At 39.3% G+C, this 18632-nt stretch overlaps 1 protein-coding gene across 3 annotated transcripts in view; it reads right to left on the bottom strand.

Annotated features, from left to right (window-relative positions):
- Nucleotides 1-18632, bottom strand: part of LOC126184521 (uncharacterized) — a 245265-nt gene that overhangs the window by 15944 nt on the left and 210689 nt on the right. For all 3 annotated transcript variants that reach the window (XM_049926920.1, XM_049926918.1, XM_049926921.1), the window contains one exon: nt 9324-9410. In XM_049926920.1, the coding sequence (XP_049782877.1) occupies nt 9324-9410 (87 nt within the window). The remainder of the gene's footprint in view (nt 1-9323; nt 9411-18632) is intronic.

Here is an 18632-nt window from a genome sequence, read left to right as displayed (position 1 = left end):
CACAACCAAAATGCAAAGTGTTAAGCGAACAGGTTTTCTGATTGAAGGATTCCAAAGAGAATAATTTTGGTTAAGGCCAATACAGTGGCATGAACTAACAACATGAATGTACTCAGCCTTGAGGCACTTGGAAAAACAGTTTTCATTTTATGACAATGTGTATGGCATGCACTTTGGAAACCAGCATGAATTTAGGTATTACAGACTAGAAAATAATCAGGTAGCAAATGTTAGAGCTTTGAATTAAAACAAAACACAGGGATATCTAAACATCAAAATACCATGTTCAGCAATTTGTCCAGCAAACATGTGAAAAGAGGATTTCATTATGATCTAAAACTAATTCTTTTTTTGTATTATTTCACAGATCAATAAATAATGGAAGATCTAAATGGAAGATATGAAAATGCAGATGCTCCCCAATTATATTATTCTATATAAAGCTGAAACTACAAAAGATTATACCACTAAGTCCCATCTTCAATGTGGTCATTACAGCTGGTGTAAGACAAAAGCATATATATGAGCATTTCCACTTAGAATGAGTAGTAGTTCATGTTGGTAAATTGCACACTGAACCTGTATCAGGTATATGTCAAGTGGCACAAATCTTTAAAAAAGTAAATTACAGCCTGAACCTTATAAATGTTTTGAGTCGTTTTTTTTAGGTATGGTGTTGCAGTGGAACATTTTGATATATTACAGGAAATGTTGGAGTAAAACTTTTACTGCTGTTTAATACTAACAGAATATTGTGTGCTGATTATATTGAGCCTTAGCCTTTGAAATTAAGTGCCCAGAGAGGTGGCAGATTAGTAATGCCCTGGACTTTCATTCAGGCGAATGGCAGTTCAAATTTCGCCAAGGCGTAAGACCGCTTCTAATAATCGCATTGTTGAACAAGATTTTAAGCCCTTACCTTTCTTCCTTCTAAAAGGAGTTACAGGTTTATGTACAAAATGGGCTTTGAAGGCTGAACTATTAATTATTTGATCTCATTTGGGCTCTATATTATTGTTAGAAGTATGTTTCATTGTGTTTATAATACATTCAGGTTTACATATGGCAGTGCATGTAGGTATAACCTGGAACACTTCCAGATGCAAAGTAGAGCATGTTAATGCTACACAAAATATCTACAAATAATTTCATACTGTACTAGCACAAAAGACATGTAACATGGAAAGAATATTAATTATAAACCCCATGGAAAAACCACTGGTTGCAATGTTTAGAATCTCAGGTGGAACCATCAGTGTCAATGGAAGTTTAAGCCAGGCTTGGAGATGTGCTCAGAAAGACCAGTGGATGAGGTGACTGCTCTTGATAAACAGGAAACATGGGTCTGAGTGCCAATCCATCACAAATTTTCAGTTATTACTACACATTCATTGCACTACAGGTTCATCCTATCTGAATGGTTTGAATTACCATCATTTCATGTCATTGTATCTTCACTGATATTATCCCCACTGTTTCAGTCATTTCATTTCAGTGTGTTTATGCCATGTAAAGTATAACTGAAAAGCAGTGAAGTTCTGGTAGGGCTTTGATCGGTCATACAGACTTGTGTGTGTTCAGAATTATATATTGCCATCTATGAAGGCATGGTCTCTCACAATGTTATCACCTAGCTAAATGCCTTAACAGATATGATTCTCTTGTTATGAAAATATGAATGGGTGAAAGACAGCTGATGATGGCATAATGCTGACTGAATGTACTGTATTGACCAAGCAGATGTAGTAACAACATTGTAAAATGTACGTATCTGTTAACAGTTACATTCCAGATATTTTCTCATGAATTTGTTGTTAGCAATAAGGACTTGTCAGTAAGAATCTAAAGTGGTCAGTCAAATGTAAAACCAATCTATACCTGGATTATAATCTAATTTGTATGTTCGTGGATGTATGTAGCATCTATGCAACTAATTGATGCAGTTTGTTTAATTACCATGTGTTTCGCTTCCTTTATTTGGGAAGCAACATTACTGGCCTGTAAAACAAGTTTCCTTTTATACATACAATAAACATATTATGTGGCAGATAATATGTTGCTATATTACATTTTGCCAAGTCTTTCTCTTGTTTTTAGGTTAAAATCAACTTTTGTAGCACAAAGTTCGTAATGTGAATTTTCGTTCGGTGTTACTTACGATTTCCAGTGCTGTTAACTCACATATGTGGTCCTTGAGATGTATTCATTAGTTCTCATACTCCAGCTGGCCGATTTCTGGTGTTCTTTCATCCACATTTGTCACACCATATATATCACTTGCACTTTCCATTTTTTGTGATCAACGAGAGAGAGAGAGAGAGAGAGAGAGAGAGAGAGAGAGAGAGAGAAGGGGGTAAGGGGTAAGGTGATTCATTATGATGTTCATTCAAATGAAACCTGGTCAGTGTGTCTGCATTTGCCTTACACGTAAGGTGGAACCACATAGATGTGGATATGGTTGCGCCATCTATTGGTAGAGAGACAGACACGTGTGCACCGCATGATGTTGCATAGCACCAATGTGGTTTCAAACTGAAGAGAAGGTGGTCATACAAGTTATCATCCACTACCAAACATGCAGACGAGTAAGCAGGAACAAGGAGTGATTCAATTTTTGGCAGCAGAGGGAGCTGGAGGCCATGAAACGTATCGACTGGTCGAGGCTGTGTACAGTGAGTACAGTCTAAGTCGTTCAAGTGTTGTGGAATGGCGCAAACAATTCCTTGAGGGGCGTGAGTCATTGCAAGATGATGCTCGTCCTGGACAGGCTCATCGTGACAGCACACCAGAAATGGTTGCGGAAGTGAATGCTTTAGTCTCTGGCAACCGCAGAATCACTGTGGACGAGCTCCATCAGTTACTGGGTATTAGCATGGGCACCACCCACACCATAATACATCAACACTTGAACCTTCGAAAAATCTACGTGCAGTGTGTTCCCCACCAACTGACCACCAAACAGTGCAGTACTCGAATGGCACTGTCTTTGAATCATCTGCAACATTATCATGAGGAGGAGTACGGGTTTTTGTCGCGTATTGTCACAGACGATGAAGCATTGTGTCACCATTTTGAACAGGAAAGTGAGCATCAGAGCAAGCAGTGGAAACATGCAACTTCACCATTCCCACAGCAATCTAGTTCTAGTAAAGTCATGATGTCTTCCTTTTTTGTCCACAAGGGCCCACCACTTGTGAAATTCCTGGAACAGGAAGTCACCATCAACGCCCAGCGGTATCAAGCCACTTTACAGAACCTTAGATGAGCTATCAAGTCTAAACTCCGAGGCATGTTGTCCAATGGTGTTATCCTCCCGCATGATAATGCTCATCCACACACAGCCAATGCGGTGAAGACAACATTGCAGCAGTTTCGGTGGGGAATGCTAGAACATCCACCGTACAGTACCGAACTTTCACCGTGTGACTTTCATGTGTTTGGACCTCTAAAACAAGCTATTCGCGGACATCGATTCGCAACGGACGATGAAGTGTGTGACTGGGTCCAGGTCTGGATCCAGCAGCAGCCTACTAGCTTCTTCAAGGATGGAATCAACCGGCTAGTGCTGCAATGGGATAAATGTGCCCACAGTTTTGGCAACTATTTTTGAGTATGTGCACTGTGTATAGCTACACATTTTAATTAATAAAATCGTTACCATTACTTTACACTAGTGACCGGGTTCTTGAATGCCCCTTATATTTATCCTGGTTACATTTCGGTTCGTTATTGTTTTGGTGGCCAGCATTATCAGAGTGTTATTGCTTATTTGGATTTGGTTGCTGAGTACCTTCTTTTCCATTGCAATGACTCTTTGTATGTGAAAGTTTTCTTGCAATGTTAGGAGCTTTTTGTTGTGATAATTGTCACACAACCCAACAGTGATGATCAACACAATACAAAAAATTGAACAAATCACAGCAAGAACACTGCAATATGCACAGAACATGACAAAGTGCAACACACCCACCATCATAAATTTCATTCAAAATTAATAAATCTCACAGATACAGAATTCACAGAGGAAGAAACACAGCTACTAGAGAAACGGCTCAAACACATCATCAGTACAAAAATATATAACCACTACATAGAAAACCTGATTGTAGATACAGAAAACATCCCGACAGAGGAAGAAAAAAAAGGAAACAACCCTATAAATATTGGGCTAACACAAGAACTAGTGAAGAAATGAATAAATAAATAACAATCACCATGTCAAAGAAAGATTAAAACAGAAAACTTCAAACAGAAGAAAACACCACCAAGAAATTAAAAGAAAAACTACAAGCTAAGAACATCATAGTCAATAGAGCTGATAAAGGGAACAGCACAGTACTGATCAATAAAGAACAATATATAGAAAATGTTAAGATTTCATCTCCTCTAACAATATCACAAAACTGAAATCTGATCCAACAGCACACTTCCAGACATACATAAAAAAAAAACAGCCTCAAAGACATCAGACACATACTCACAGATAAGTAAAAACAACACATCACACAGAAGGACCCCAAAAGCACCAACACTCAGAAGCCATCCCAAGGTCCACAAACCCTACATCCCATTGAGGTCTGTTATTAATTTCATGAATGCACCATTGTACCATGTGGCAAAACACATACACAAAATCATAATGCAACATTTTGAAACGAAAAACAGCAGAACAATGAAAAACACAAATGAACTCACGACACAAATAAAAGACTTACATATCTCACAAACAGCGTCACTCATCTCTCTTGACATAAAGAACATGTACACCTCAATACGCACTGCAGGCACAATAAAACTAATTGAAGACATGTTACTGACATAGAACAGACTACACACAGACAATATTAATGAAATAACTAAAACCCTCAAAGCAATCACATCCCAATATTACTTCCAATTTGAAAAGGAATTTTACTTAAAAGAAGATTCATATTCATCAGCCACTTAGAAACATGATCTTTGATACAGTCATCACAAAGAAAGGATACAAAATTGTTTACTGGTATAGATATGTAGACCACATGATCTGTATGGTAGATGAACCAACAGAGAAAATTGATAAACTTCATACAGATATAAACAACATACATAAAAATAATCAATTCGTCATGGAAAAAGAAACACAAAAGAAAATACATTTCTTGGATATAACAATAAAGAGAAACAATAAACACAAATTTAACATCTTCAGAAAGCCAATAGCTACAGATGTAATTATACGTGGTTTATCCAACCATCCGCCAAATCAAAAATTAGCGGTCCTACGACACATGTTACACAGACTAAATAACAACCGACTCAGCAAAGAAAACTATGAAAAAGAATTACAAACAGTCAACCCATAGCCACAAACAATGGTTACAACCACCATATAGTACAAAAACAAAAAATTAAAATCCGGCTAAAGAAAAATCAAAACAAGCAGAGAACACAAACACCAAAGAACCCCGCAGGCACTACAGCACACACGGAATAACAAAACAATAACACTCATGACATGAATAACAGAAAAATGGTACAGTCTTACATACAAACACAAAGCAACACACAAGATAGCAAAAATACTAAAGAAACAGGGATTACACATAGCTTACAGAACAAGAAACAAACTCCAATCACATTTACAAACAACAGACAAACCAGATAAATACCAAGGAGCAGGTACATACCAGCTAGAGTGCCAAGAATGCAAAACAGTATATCTGGGGATGACAAGCAGGAATTTCAAATCTAGATGTAAAGAACATATAAGAAGTTGGAACTATGAAAATAGCCTTTCTACCTTCGCCAAACACCTGATAAAACATGGACATGAACCATCCAACATGGAATGTGACATGAAAGTTATCAGAGTGAATAATCACAACAAAGAGCTCCTGACATCGCAAGAAAACTTTAACAGAGATCATGCTAGCCACCAAACCAATAACAAATCGAAATGTAACCAGGATAAATAATTAAAGAATCACCTTCCCACTTCTCTCTCTCTCTCTCTCTCTCTCTCACACCCCCCCTCCTCACACACACACACACACACACACACACACACACACACACACACACACACACACACACATCAAAAAACAAATGAAAAATATCAAACCACACCACAACACAAACAAATGACAGACAAACACACAGCAACAGTTGGCAATGCTACACACTGAAAACACACATGTTGACCACAAAAAATTGAAAGTGCAAGTAATATATGCAATGTGACGAATGTGGGTGAAGGAATGCCAGGAATCAGCCAGCTAGTGCATGGAAACTAACAAATACATCTCCAGGAGCACACACAAGTTAATCGTGTTGGAAATCATGAGTAACACCAAACGATAAATTCACATAACAAACTTTGTGCTACAAACAGGAGAAAGACACGACAAAATGTAATATAGGAGCATATTATATCTACCACATAATATGTTCATTGTATGTATAAAAGGAAACATGTATTACAGGCCACTGATGATGTTTCCCAAATAAAAGAAGTGAAACACATATGGCAACTAAACAAACTGCCTCAATTAGTTGCATAGACAGTACATCCATCCATGAATTTAAAGCAACTAAGGGAAAGACGGAAAACAGAAAAAATTACGATAATTTGTATGTGTTGAACAATAACATTGTCTAGTAGAGATTTAACTTTTTACTTGATGGAAGACAGAAGAATAGTGCTACACAGTCTACAACAGGCCTGTTCAGGAGGCAGCTACGCAAGCACGAGTGCTCACACTCGCTTGTCAGCTGGGTAGTGAACGCTCATGGTAAAAGGTGCCGGTCAGACATAATCGTCCACCACAGTGGAAGTGCAAACTGTGTGCTGTCTTCAAAGGAATGACTATGTGTTGCATTTGCTGTAGTGTTAGACGCAACAGTATATATTTATACATAATGGTGCAGAGCTTAAAGTGGAGAGTAGCTCTCTGTAAATCGATGAACCTGGTTAGGAACTTCAGAGACAAGATCACGCACACCAAAATCAATTTACAAGACATCAGTGCAGGATGGCTTGCAACAGTTATAACTTATAGATGTACAGCAAGGCAGGCAGTTGCATGATAAATTTCATAGTAGAATAAATCTTTTAGAACTGCATACTTGTGCAAGCAACATTTTTCCACAGTGAAAAGAATGAAATCTACTCACAAAAGCTCAATTCCAGACTGGAACTTAAAAGCTTATCTTCAAATTAGTGGTGCTCTGTAGGTGGTACCAGAAAGTACTGTCTTAGTGAAAAGCAAAATATGTAGAAGTCACTGACATCCAGCATTTTTGTTTAACGTGTGAATAAAGGAGTCACAAAATACAAGATTAAGTCAATTTAAACTTAGTCCAAAAATGACATTCATCATAAGGCAGCAGCAGTCTTAAGAAGTCTCATGTTTTATACTTAATTGCCCCATGTTCATAGATTCATCAATTGAAAGAAATGAGAGTTTCATCCATTGTCATTCATCACCAATGCAAGTCTCAGATAATCAATTTCCGTTGAAAGATATTAAATAGCCAAAGCAAAGAAAGACATCTCTGCAGTACTGACATGAGAAGTCATACAATTGATTCACTGACAACAGTTTCTTGTGCCACGCTGCCTTGGTCTGATTTCGATTCCTTTTACTTTTCACCTCCCTTTTGGTTCCCTTCTCTTTCCTCACCATCACTCACCGTGAGCTGTCCAGTTACTCAGTGCACAGGAATGAGTGCAATACAGCTCGCACAAGCAGACATGTTACCATGCCTAATAAGGTGTAGGAAAACAGCTTCCAGTCATCTTGCAATGGCTCAATACAGGTTCTGTATCATTTTCATGGGAATACTAAACCATTCTTCATGCAAAATAGTGGCAAGTTTAGGTAACGATGCAGGTGGATAGCCATCGTGCACCCTTCTCTACAAAGAAGACCACAAAGTCTCAATAATAAAGAGATATGATGACTGAGATGGCTACATGAGATGCAATAATTCATCCTTGTGCTCACAAAACCAATCCTGGACAATGTGAGTTGTGTGAACAGAAGTCCTGTCATCTTGAAACACATCACCACCACCAGGGAACAACTAATATTTTACCAAGGGATGGACCTGAACAGCCAAAATGGTCACATAATCCTTGGCAATACTGCAAAATTCCACAGTAAGCATGGGGATCTTGGGATACCAAAATATGGCTGCCCAAATCATCGAACCTCTGGCATGTTTCTCTCCTGGGACATAAACTCAACCAGAAGTTGGAAACAGTCTGAAACAAGATCCATGCAATTAAATAACTTTCTCACATTACTCAATACTCCAGATTTTATGGTTCTGGCACCAATTTTCCCATTACAGGCATTTGCATTACTGATATGTGATTTCAGAATTACAGATCGCTCTGAAATTCCCAGCTTATGAAGCTCTATTCATGTTGTTTTGGTGCTGGCAGGATTCGTGAGTGTGGCATCGAGTTCTGCAGTGACTTTTTCAGCTGCTGTCCTCTTGTTCTGGCACCAGCAATGTATTAAGGACATAGCACAGGACCTGTTCTTGGTCAAATATGACAGTGCGAACTGCAGGCTCCACTAGCATCAGTATTTATGTTCAAGCATGCATTTCTCATAGTGTTTCCATATTTTTGTCCAACCCTTGTACAGCCTGTGTTCCGAAATGTTACAAGATTTACTATGTTCCAAAAAGTCACATACACGGATCCATTCTCTAAATAACAAACTCTGCCATCACCAGCATATATTCTTAAGGAACGGGTGAAACATCAGTGAAATTTCTGCTTACTGGCACTCTCACTTGTGGTAACACATTGTTTCACACAAGGGAAGTATGCACATCTTTTTGAGGTCTATTTGTAATGTTTCCACTTAAAGTCGAAGGAATCTTATCCTCCTCTGTATTGTAGTAAGTGGGCTACTTTTTGTCTATCTCGTTCCATCTGCCTTGTAATAAATATTCCTAAGAGACAGCGCATTAAGTAACAAAAGATGTTCCTATCATCACAATTTAATTTGCGCATTAATTTGGTTCAAAAGTATTTATAAGTTCTAAAACACACTCAAACTGTCATATCTTGATTTATCATCCCAAACATAGGGCAGGCAGAAAAAGAAAAATTATTGTGGAATGTTCACTGCACACTCATTCCCAAAATTATGCCAACAGTTTCTAACTATATGAAAACTTAATTTCTTCCAAGTGTCCATTTAAGATAATGAAACATCAGAGGCATCAAATTTGCAGTTAATGGAGAGTCATAGCAGAATCTAAAGGGGGGAGGGGGTAAGTCTGTGGGACAGGGGTGGCAGGATGAAGAGAAACCAACTTACCAGTTTAGCAGCTGATGAACTTGTGTAAGTAACTGGAGGAAGGATTATTTTCTTGGACTTGCAGGGAGTACTGCAATCTTGTGATACCTGAAATAGAAACAACAGCTATTTACTCAAATAATTACTTATAATAATGAGGACAATAACTTTTTGACAATATAATACAATAGGATAGATAAAAAAATCTACTCACCAAGCAGCACGGCAGAACACACACATAAAAGGAGGTTATAATTAGGCAAGCTTTCAGAGCCAGTGTCTCCTCCTTCAAGCAGAAGGATTGAAGGGATGGAAGAGTGGTGAGGGGAAAGGACTGGAGAGATCTAGGAAAAGGGTAGATTTCAGGAAAGTCACCCAGAACCGCAAGTCAGGAGAGACTTAGTGGATGGGATGAGAGGAAAAGACTGATTGTTGGTGACTGCGCTGGACAAGATTTGAAACCCCAGGGTTTTCAAATCTTGTCTGGTAAGTCTCCTCTGACCCATGGTTCTGGGTGACTTTCCTGAAATCTACCCGTTTTCCTAGACCTCTCCAGTCCTCTTTCGTCACCCTTCTTCCCTCCCCTTCAAGCCTTCTGCCTGAAGAAGGAGCCAGTGGCTCCGAAAGCTTGCCTAATTATAACCTTCTTTTGTGTGTGTGTTCTGCTGGTGCTTGGTCAAATAATTACTTAGCTATTTCACCTGTTTGGCAATTAATATCTATGCATTTTTATCCAAAAATACTGTAGCAACAGAAAAATTAGAGGATACAGATGCAAACTGCAGGGAAGTTCTTCACCTCAGTGAAAGACATACACTTTCATTCTCCTTCACAACATGCTACTGATGTGACACCATATTGTCTAATCTTGCTCAACATGGCAAAACAGAAGAATTCTTGTATCTTTTAGAATTGAGATATAGAAAATACCAAACCTGAACATCATATTGCTTTGGAGTGACTTCAAAGGTTAAATAGGTAGAGAAAACAAATTTAGGAACACAGAAGAGCATTACCCTACCCACAAAAGAACCAACAAAAATAGGATCAGTCAAAGGCAAAATTCTCACGTGAAGCTAATGTTGACCTCCTTCACAAAGCTCCCAAGAACAGCCAAATCATGGATATCTCCAAACCCAATGTTGGGAGAATTTCAGTTAGATCATGTAGCTGTCTCTCAGAAAAGTTGTAAAGAAATTATGAATGTGAGTGTGAATGTTATAAGGAATTGTGAATTTGATTCTGACCTCTATCCCTCTAAAATTAAGGTTAATCTCTTAATATAATACAGACATAAATATAATAACAAAACAATAAAGCCAAAAATATCAAGACAAATTTCAAATAGCTAAAGGTGACAAATGGCCAGATTATCTAAGGAAATTAATACTGCACAGAAAACATTTAGGCCACTCAAAAATAAAATATGGTGGAATGACACATGAATAAGCTTTAAATGGAGGACCTGATGTGGGAAAAATTAATATTTTCAAGAAAAATGAACAGACAGACCAATTTAAATAGCAAAGAAAGGCAACAGCAAATATGATTAGAAGAACTAAGAGAGTTTTTGAAAAAGAGGATACTTGCTGAAATTGAGGAAAACTTTTCAAAAAATAATATCAATTATTTTTATAACACATTTAAGGATAGACTGAAAAGATACCAAACCCCAAGTTTCCACAAATGAAAATGGCAGACTTGGCCTAAGTAACAATGAAAACTGTAAAATATCAGTAAAATATTTTTACCAGTTTCTTAAATGTCCAGGACCAACCCACAACCTGAAATTTTCAAACACTCATGAAAATCTAGAAGATTATGATTTACCTCCAACAATAAAAGAAACTAAAGAAGTAATTAAAACCTTAAAAATAAATGAAGCTTGTGGAGAAGACTCTGTTACAGTAGAAATTTTCCCTACCAAAAATAAAAAATGAGCAAGTATTAATCTTTGAGGAAATCTGGAAAACAGAAAAAATTACTGTTGAGTGGAAAGTAGCCTTAAGACATCCACTGCATAATAAAGGCAATAAACAAGAATATTAACTACTGCAATGAAATTTATATGATACCAGTTGCACATAAAATATTTTCCGAATTTTATTAGGCAGAATATAAACAACAATGGACAGGCGAATATCACGGTAGTTTTAGGATGGGCAGATGATGTCCGCAACAAATGTTTAACCTGAATGTAATCATTTTTCACAGATTACTGAATACAAAAGGTATTGTAGCAATGTCTGCTGATTTCAAAAGACCTCTGATTCTATTGACAAACAGACTACAGATAAAACAATATGAGAATTTGGTGCAAAGTCTAAATTAACAGATCTAATTTATGAAACACCTACAGATACAGTAAAGTCAAATTTGTGGAACAAACATCTCACCCTTTGAAATAAACACAGGTGCACAGCAAGGTGATAGTCTATCCCCAATTCTTTTTTGTTCCAAGATAGAAAAAAAAGTGAGAATTTGGAAGAAAAACTAAATGAAATGTGATTTCACCAATATGGTTAAGAACAGGAAACAAATATACTGGAATAAATTTTCTTGCATTTGCAGATGACTGCTACACTGTCTGAAAATGTGACATCTGCAGTACCACAAATTAATCTTTTTAAAGAAAAATCCGGTAGGACTCACTTAAGAATTTCTGCAGAAAAACATTCTTACATACATTAAAAATGAACTGAAATTTCTGGAAAGATATTGGCCAACTTGAAAAAATTTAAAAAAATTAAATATCTAGAAGAGATATTACAGGAAAATGGTCTGAAACAGATGCTATGGAGGAAAGGATACACAAAACGGGAAGGGCATACGTTATAATTAAAAAAGTTTACAGCCAAAAAGTCATTACAACACAGCAGTGAAGCCAAAATATCTGTATGCAATCGAATGTCAAGCATTAAAGTATAATTTAGATAGATTAAAAATACTAAAAAGGCTATGGGAGGTTGGAAATTATGTAGTGATGATGAAATTTATCAAAATGTAGAAAACATAGCAGAATTAATTGTGGTAACCCACGGTTACCACCTTGATCGCACTGGCACCTTACCCTCTGTTAAGTTAGCAGGATGTGAGGCACTGACCTGTCACACATTATTCAAGTAGCCCGTGCTGGCGCACGGCGGCTAACTTTGGCCACCATGAGACAGCATACTCAGACAGTGAGTGCTGTCAGCTGTGCATCAAGAGCAGCTTGCACAGCTGCCACCCAGTATCATCACATGGAAATGTCACATCATTTTATGTAACTCCAGAGTGGAGTGATTTCATTCTCATTCCGTAATGGTTTAGGCTCTTGTCAACTTCACTCTGCTCACTCAACACTATATGTCTTTTTGGCATTGACTCTGCTATGTAAAAGGATGATGTACAGAATGTGTTCTCAGTGCCAGCATTACAGTGATTGAATTCTTAGTGACATTCTTACTATCGTTTCTTACAACACAAATGGCAACAAGCAAAGTTCATTCTTAACATGTCTCTTGCAACAGGCGCATCCTCGGAGGTCGTCCTACAGAGTTTACTACAGCAGCAATTTAACAACCACAGTATTTGGAAATGCAATAATAGAAACACACAGTCATGCTGGACAGGGGTTCGATGGGCCGGTTAATGAGGATTCAAATTTTGCTGGCCTACCCGGCTATATTCCCCGCCTCTGACAAAGACCGGGGAGTCATATAAAAAAACACGTAGGGCAACACTTTGTGGCCTTCAAGGCAAGATGCCAACTCAATTAAAGCTCTCTCTGTGTCATGGATCTACCCAAACATGAATCACCTGTTAGGGAAATCAGCCCCCCTCCCCCCAGGATCCTTCATCTTTCGTTTGACAAAATGTATCATTTACAATTATTGCAAACATACATACCCATGTGATTTTCATGAGAGTGAAGTATTATCATCACAAGTGTCTTTTGTTACTGCTCAATCTCAAGAACCTTATGCATACACAATGGTTAGGAATGCTATAATGCCAAAAGGCGTTACAGTTTGAAGATCCCTCTTTAGAAAAGTACTCAAGATAGCCCCAGCATTTGAAGTTCCCTGTGCCTTGGGCCATCAATTAGATTCTTGGGCAGACATAGCCACAGTCCACTCGGACAGCAATTGGTGTATTCACATATACCTCCAAAATCAGAGATCGCAGCAGAGAATGTGCCTGGCCGCCATGCTCCACATAAACATGGCCATGGCGAAAAAGTTCCGACAAGCTCCTACCCTCGTTTTGTTCAACACAACTGGGCCACTTGTCCACACAATTTGGCATTATGTCGTTTATGTCATAAGAAAAGTCTTATTGTGATTGTGTGCAATGCTTAGTCAGCTTCCGCTGTACGTCTCACGTCTCAGCCTATGGGCATTAATTTCGTTTGGAATGTGTGTGACAATTTTGCAATTGTTTCAAGAAAAATGTTCATCAATGTACGCATCAATGGAATCCCTCCTCCATGCCTTCAAGTGGCCATGGATGCAGCAGCCTCACTTCTGAATTCTAACGGTTATCTACACCTTGGTTCACATCTGCTGTATGCTACTTCGTGCCATCTTGTCACTTAAAACAGACAAGTAGATTCCTATTCTTGGACAGTTAACAGCAGAGACAATACTCAAGGTGATGGTTCGGCCAGTGACATTTCTTGTAGCAGACAGTGTATTCACAGTAAATTTGTTTGGCTTTGATGCTTTTTGGGCATTTTGATTTATGGTCACTGATTCCTTCATTTAGTGTATGACCTTGTGCCCTGTCGAGAGCTGGACGACTTGTGCAAGGAATATTCTGACCTTTCTCACCGGGACTCAGCACAGCCACTAATTACAGAGCACATATCACTCTCAAATCCATGGTGTGACCTCGTTTTTCTCATAACAGGTCCATATCACTCGCACTTTGTGCTCAAGTGAAGGAAGAATCAAGCAGACATAGCTTTAGGCATCACAGAACCCATATTATGCTGCCCATGGGCTCCACTGTTAGTCATTATCAGGAAACTGACAGACAAGCTCCGTCTTTGTGAGGATTTTAAAGTGACAGTGCATGGTCGATATGTGCCCCATTCCTCGCCCAGACAAACTCTTAAGGAAACTGGCTGGCGGACAGTATTTTTCAAAACTACATTTGGCAGGAGCATATTTACAGCTGCCACACAAAGAATCATGTCAGCTTCTTATTGTCAAACCACCTTACCGCCTGTATATGTACAATTCGTTGGTTTTTGGCATTGCTAGAATTCAAGCTATTTTTCCAAAGTTATTTGGAGCAACTTACATAACAAATCCCTTGTTGTATCAATTAGATCGCTGACACTGTCATTACCAGTCCCACCACCAAGGACAATCTTCACAATCCTCATCTTTTGTTTCAGACTTTGAGTGATGCAGGTCTCAAGAGCAACTTAGATAATTCAAATTTCTCCCAGATCTCTGCAGAATAGTTGGGACATTTTATTTCTCATACAGCCAACCAACAGTCACAGTGCGGCTATTGTGGCCCTACCGCACCCTACTTATATGAAGGAGTGCCAAGCATCCTTAGGCAAATTCAGTTTCTTATCCTCTAAATCAACTGCTTAAGCAAGGTGCATCATTTGAGTGGACATCTGCCTGCAAAGAAGCATTCAGGGTGTTTAAAGATGGTTTACATTCTGCGCTGAGTCTGGCCACCTACCAGCCAGTGCACCAGCTTGCGGTTGCAACAGACACATCACAGTATGGTGCAGAACCACAGTCTCAATGTAATGAAGAAGACTTATTCTTCAAGCTTGCAGTGAATTTACGGAAGAGATGTGGTGTAGGGTAATCACTAACTTCAGTGTTCGTTTGAAGAAAGTTAGGAATCGAAATGGTGGACATATTGAGCATGTGATGAGTTAGAACGAGTCTCTATGGACTGCTCTTCATTGTAGTGTATGTTCCTTTCAGATTGTATTGACAAAGTTTATATTCAAAAACAAAATGGTAACACATTTCGTGCGCCACCCTATATATACTGGTCCAGGATCAATTGTGGAATTTAACATTTAATCACTGCTTGTACTAAGTGTGCACATTAGCAGGCCGATCATCAGCAATGTTATTCACTGTGGCCTGGGCCGTCACAACCTTAGAAGTGCTCCTCTGTTCTTGTTTCCAGTCCTCTCTGAGTACGTCAGGACCTGGGTGTGGATCTTCCTGCACAGCAGCTGTAAACACCGCATACACAGCAGGTACTGCTTCCGCCAGATCCATCTCCCGCCCCCAACCCTTATGACATATTCATGGATTCAGTTCTGGCATTGCTACAACCAGTCGCCAGGGTTCCACCCACAGGCATCAGCCCGCAGCAATGCTATCACTGACTGGTCATTTTCGGTGTTCCTCTCAAGTGCAGGCCGACAGGGAGCTCTTTGCCGCACAGACAGCATCAACCGGTGGCACCACAGACGACATGGATGTTGCCTTGCTGAGCGCCAAGTACTGTCCCATGCTACAGTAAAGGGACACTGGGGTGGCACCATCCTATAGTCATCTCAGCAAAAGGAGAGGACTCTGGTAACTCGCTGTTACTACCTCAATTGCACTTGCACCTCACAGCCTGTTAAGTCAGCAAGACACGAGGCACTGGCTCATCACATGTTATTCAAGTAGCCACCCTGGTGCACAGCAGCTAAGCTCGACCATCAGGAGGCTGCACATTCAGACTTTAGACAGCTGTGCACCAAGAGCGCCTTGAACAGTTGCCACACAGTGCCACTATGTGGAAACATCATGTGTCATTCTATATAACCTTAGAGCAGAATGGCTTCATTCTCAATCTGTAATGCTTTATGCTCTTGTTAACTTCACTCCGCTCACAGAACACTGTATGTCTTATTGGCACAGACTAGGCCACGTTATAAGGCAATGTATGAACATGTTCTGGTGTCAGTATTAAAGTGACTGCATTATTATTGGCATTCTTAGTATTGTGTGTTACAACAATAATGAATGTTATTTTTTGAACATTTATATTAAATGTCAGACAGTAGTTAACCAAAAAGATCTTCAAATATTTGGGGATACGAAGTCGCCAACAAGTTGGATCCACGAAGTGAAAATGATTTAGAAAAAAATAATGCAAATGAAACAGCTGACAGAAGTGTTTAGGGAAAAAGTTATTGAATTCGGAAGGATTTGAAGGTAGGAGAATGGGAAAAAACTGGTCTGAAGTGGTCAAAAGACTGGAAGAAAGAACATAGTGAACAGATGAAAGGGTCCTGGAAGAAATTAAGGAACTAAAACTGACATGTGGTCTGTAGTTGGCCCATATACAAGGTGAAGAAAAAAGTCACACTTGGCAGTCAGCATGCAATTATTCATCTCAATTCAAGACTTATCTATCAAAACCCAGTCTCACCAACAGGTTTAACAGATTTAAAAAATGAGGCTCTCACAATGCTGTAACTGCCTGCAGTGGGCTAAGAATAGGTAGCACGAACTCTGCCCTGTGCCGGAGTAGCCCCATTAGCTCAGCGAGATGAGGCAATGTCATGGGCAATGATACGCAGATGCGCCAATGTCTGAGTTGTGTTCACACTGAGCTATCCCCCCCCCCCCCCCCCCCTCCTCCCACAATACAGGATCTTATGTATTTCTTTCTGTTACTGTTACCTTTATTTAAATATTAAGAAATAACATGTCCTACTTACAGACATAAATGACCACTTCGTTTTATCTGTGACACAAATAAAGCCAATAGAAAATAATAGCAGATACAGTAACACTGTCTGTATCCAAAGACATACAAAAAACACTAGATTGGAAATTATGCTACATGCAATAATTCCATTCTGTACATTTTGACGCCCAGGCTTATCTTCACAGAGCCAGTACATATACATGCGAGCAACATTCACTATACACAAGATGTTCAAAGCGACCACCTTGTATTTGCAAACACTTCGCCACTCACTGGATCATACTTTGCTGGACCCTACGCAACACACCTGCATCCACCACTGCCAAAGCAGCAGACACACAAGCTATTAGGTCATTTACATCCATGGGTGGAATACTATAAACTTGTTCCGGTAAGTGTCCCCACAAACAAAAATCTGGTGGATTGTGAAGGTCTGGGGAACACACAGCCCAGAACATTGGACCACCACGACCAATCCATTTCCCTGGAAACACTTCATTTAAATAGCTATGCACAGTCATTTTGAAGTGTGGCAGTGCACCAACATGCTGAAACCATAGCTGTCACCGAACACCAAGTGGAACATTTTCTAATGCATCTGGCAAAGCATTCAAAGAAACAGACGATACAGACGTGTATTAAACTTGTCTGGGAATACGTCAGGGCCCAAAAGCACTACTCCCATAATTCCAGTTCACAGGTCTATGCCAAAGTTTCAACGATGGGTTGAGATCTGACCAATAATGGCTGTTGAGTAGGTTGAACATACCTTCACTAGTGAAAGTAGATTCATCAGTAGTTCTCATGTTGGTTATGGAATGTTCCTATATGTAATGATATGGATGCAGTTCTTCATTTTGCACCACTTCAACAACCAGTCTTTGAGATACCTTTAAGTGCCTTGCAATAACACAGGTACATCACTGAAGTGACTGGTGAACAGTTTCAAGAATCACATTCTCTGTTTGTGGAGTACGTCTAGTCCTTGGATGACCTCTGTCCATCACTTGTGGGCAAATGTTACCAGTTTCCCATACGTGTAGCTTCAGGTGGCAGAAAACACTCTTAGTGGGCTGGTGCCTTTGAGGGTAATGCAGCATACACACAAGCAGCAGCAACAGCTTGGTTATCTGATGCACCTAGCACCAAAAGCATATTGACATATTCGTCATTTATGTACTCCATCAGAAGCCGTCCAGCATGAACTTGACATAACCAGTTACGGTTGTGCACCGAGTGTTAGTAGACACATGCATGTAGTTTAATGGATCCCATTGTCATGTGACAAAATGATGTCCTGCTTATAAATGACAAGAACTAGGGAACGGACATCTAAAAAGTAAAAAGGAACCTGACGAGGATTCAAACCAATGTGCGTGGGTGCGTGTTTGATGTCCCAGCAGTCTATTCAGTGAGATACAACTGCTTGTATGGTACAGCAGATGATACACGTTCCTCTGCACATTCCGCTGTGCCACACAATGTGACATTGTTGCCAGCTCCTCGCTTTCATACCCTGGTTTTCAAAATGAACCCAATCTGATTTTGTCAGATAAACTTTTGTCTGGACTCTGCATGATGAATCACAGGCTGACCTCCAAGGGCAGCATTTTTTCTTTACCCTGTATATAAAGGGGAGAAAGGGGGTGTGTG

This window comes from Schistocerca cancellata, chromosome 4 (assembly GCF_023864275.1).
Source record: "Schistocerca cancellata isolate TAMUIC-IGC-003103 chromosome 4, iqSchCanc2.1, whole genome shotgun sequence".
In the NCBI taxonomy this organism is placed as follows: Eukaryota; Metazoa; Arthropoda; class Insecta; order Orthoptera; family Acrididae; genus Schistocerca; species Schistocerca cancellata.
This window is presented reverse-complemented; position numbering and strand designations above follow the sequence as displayed.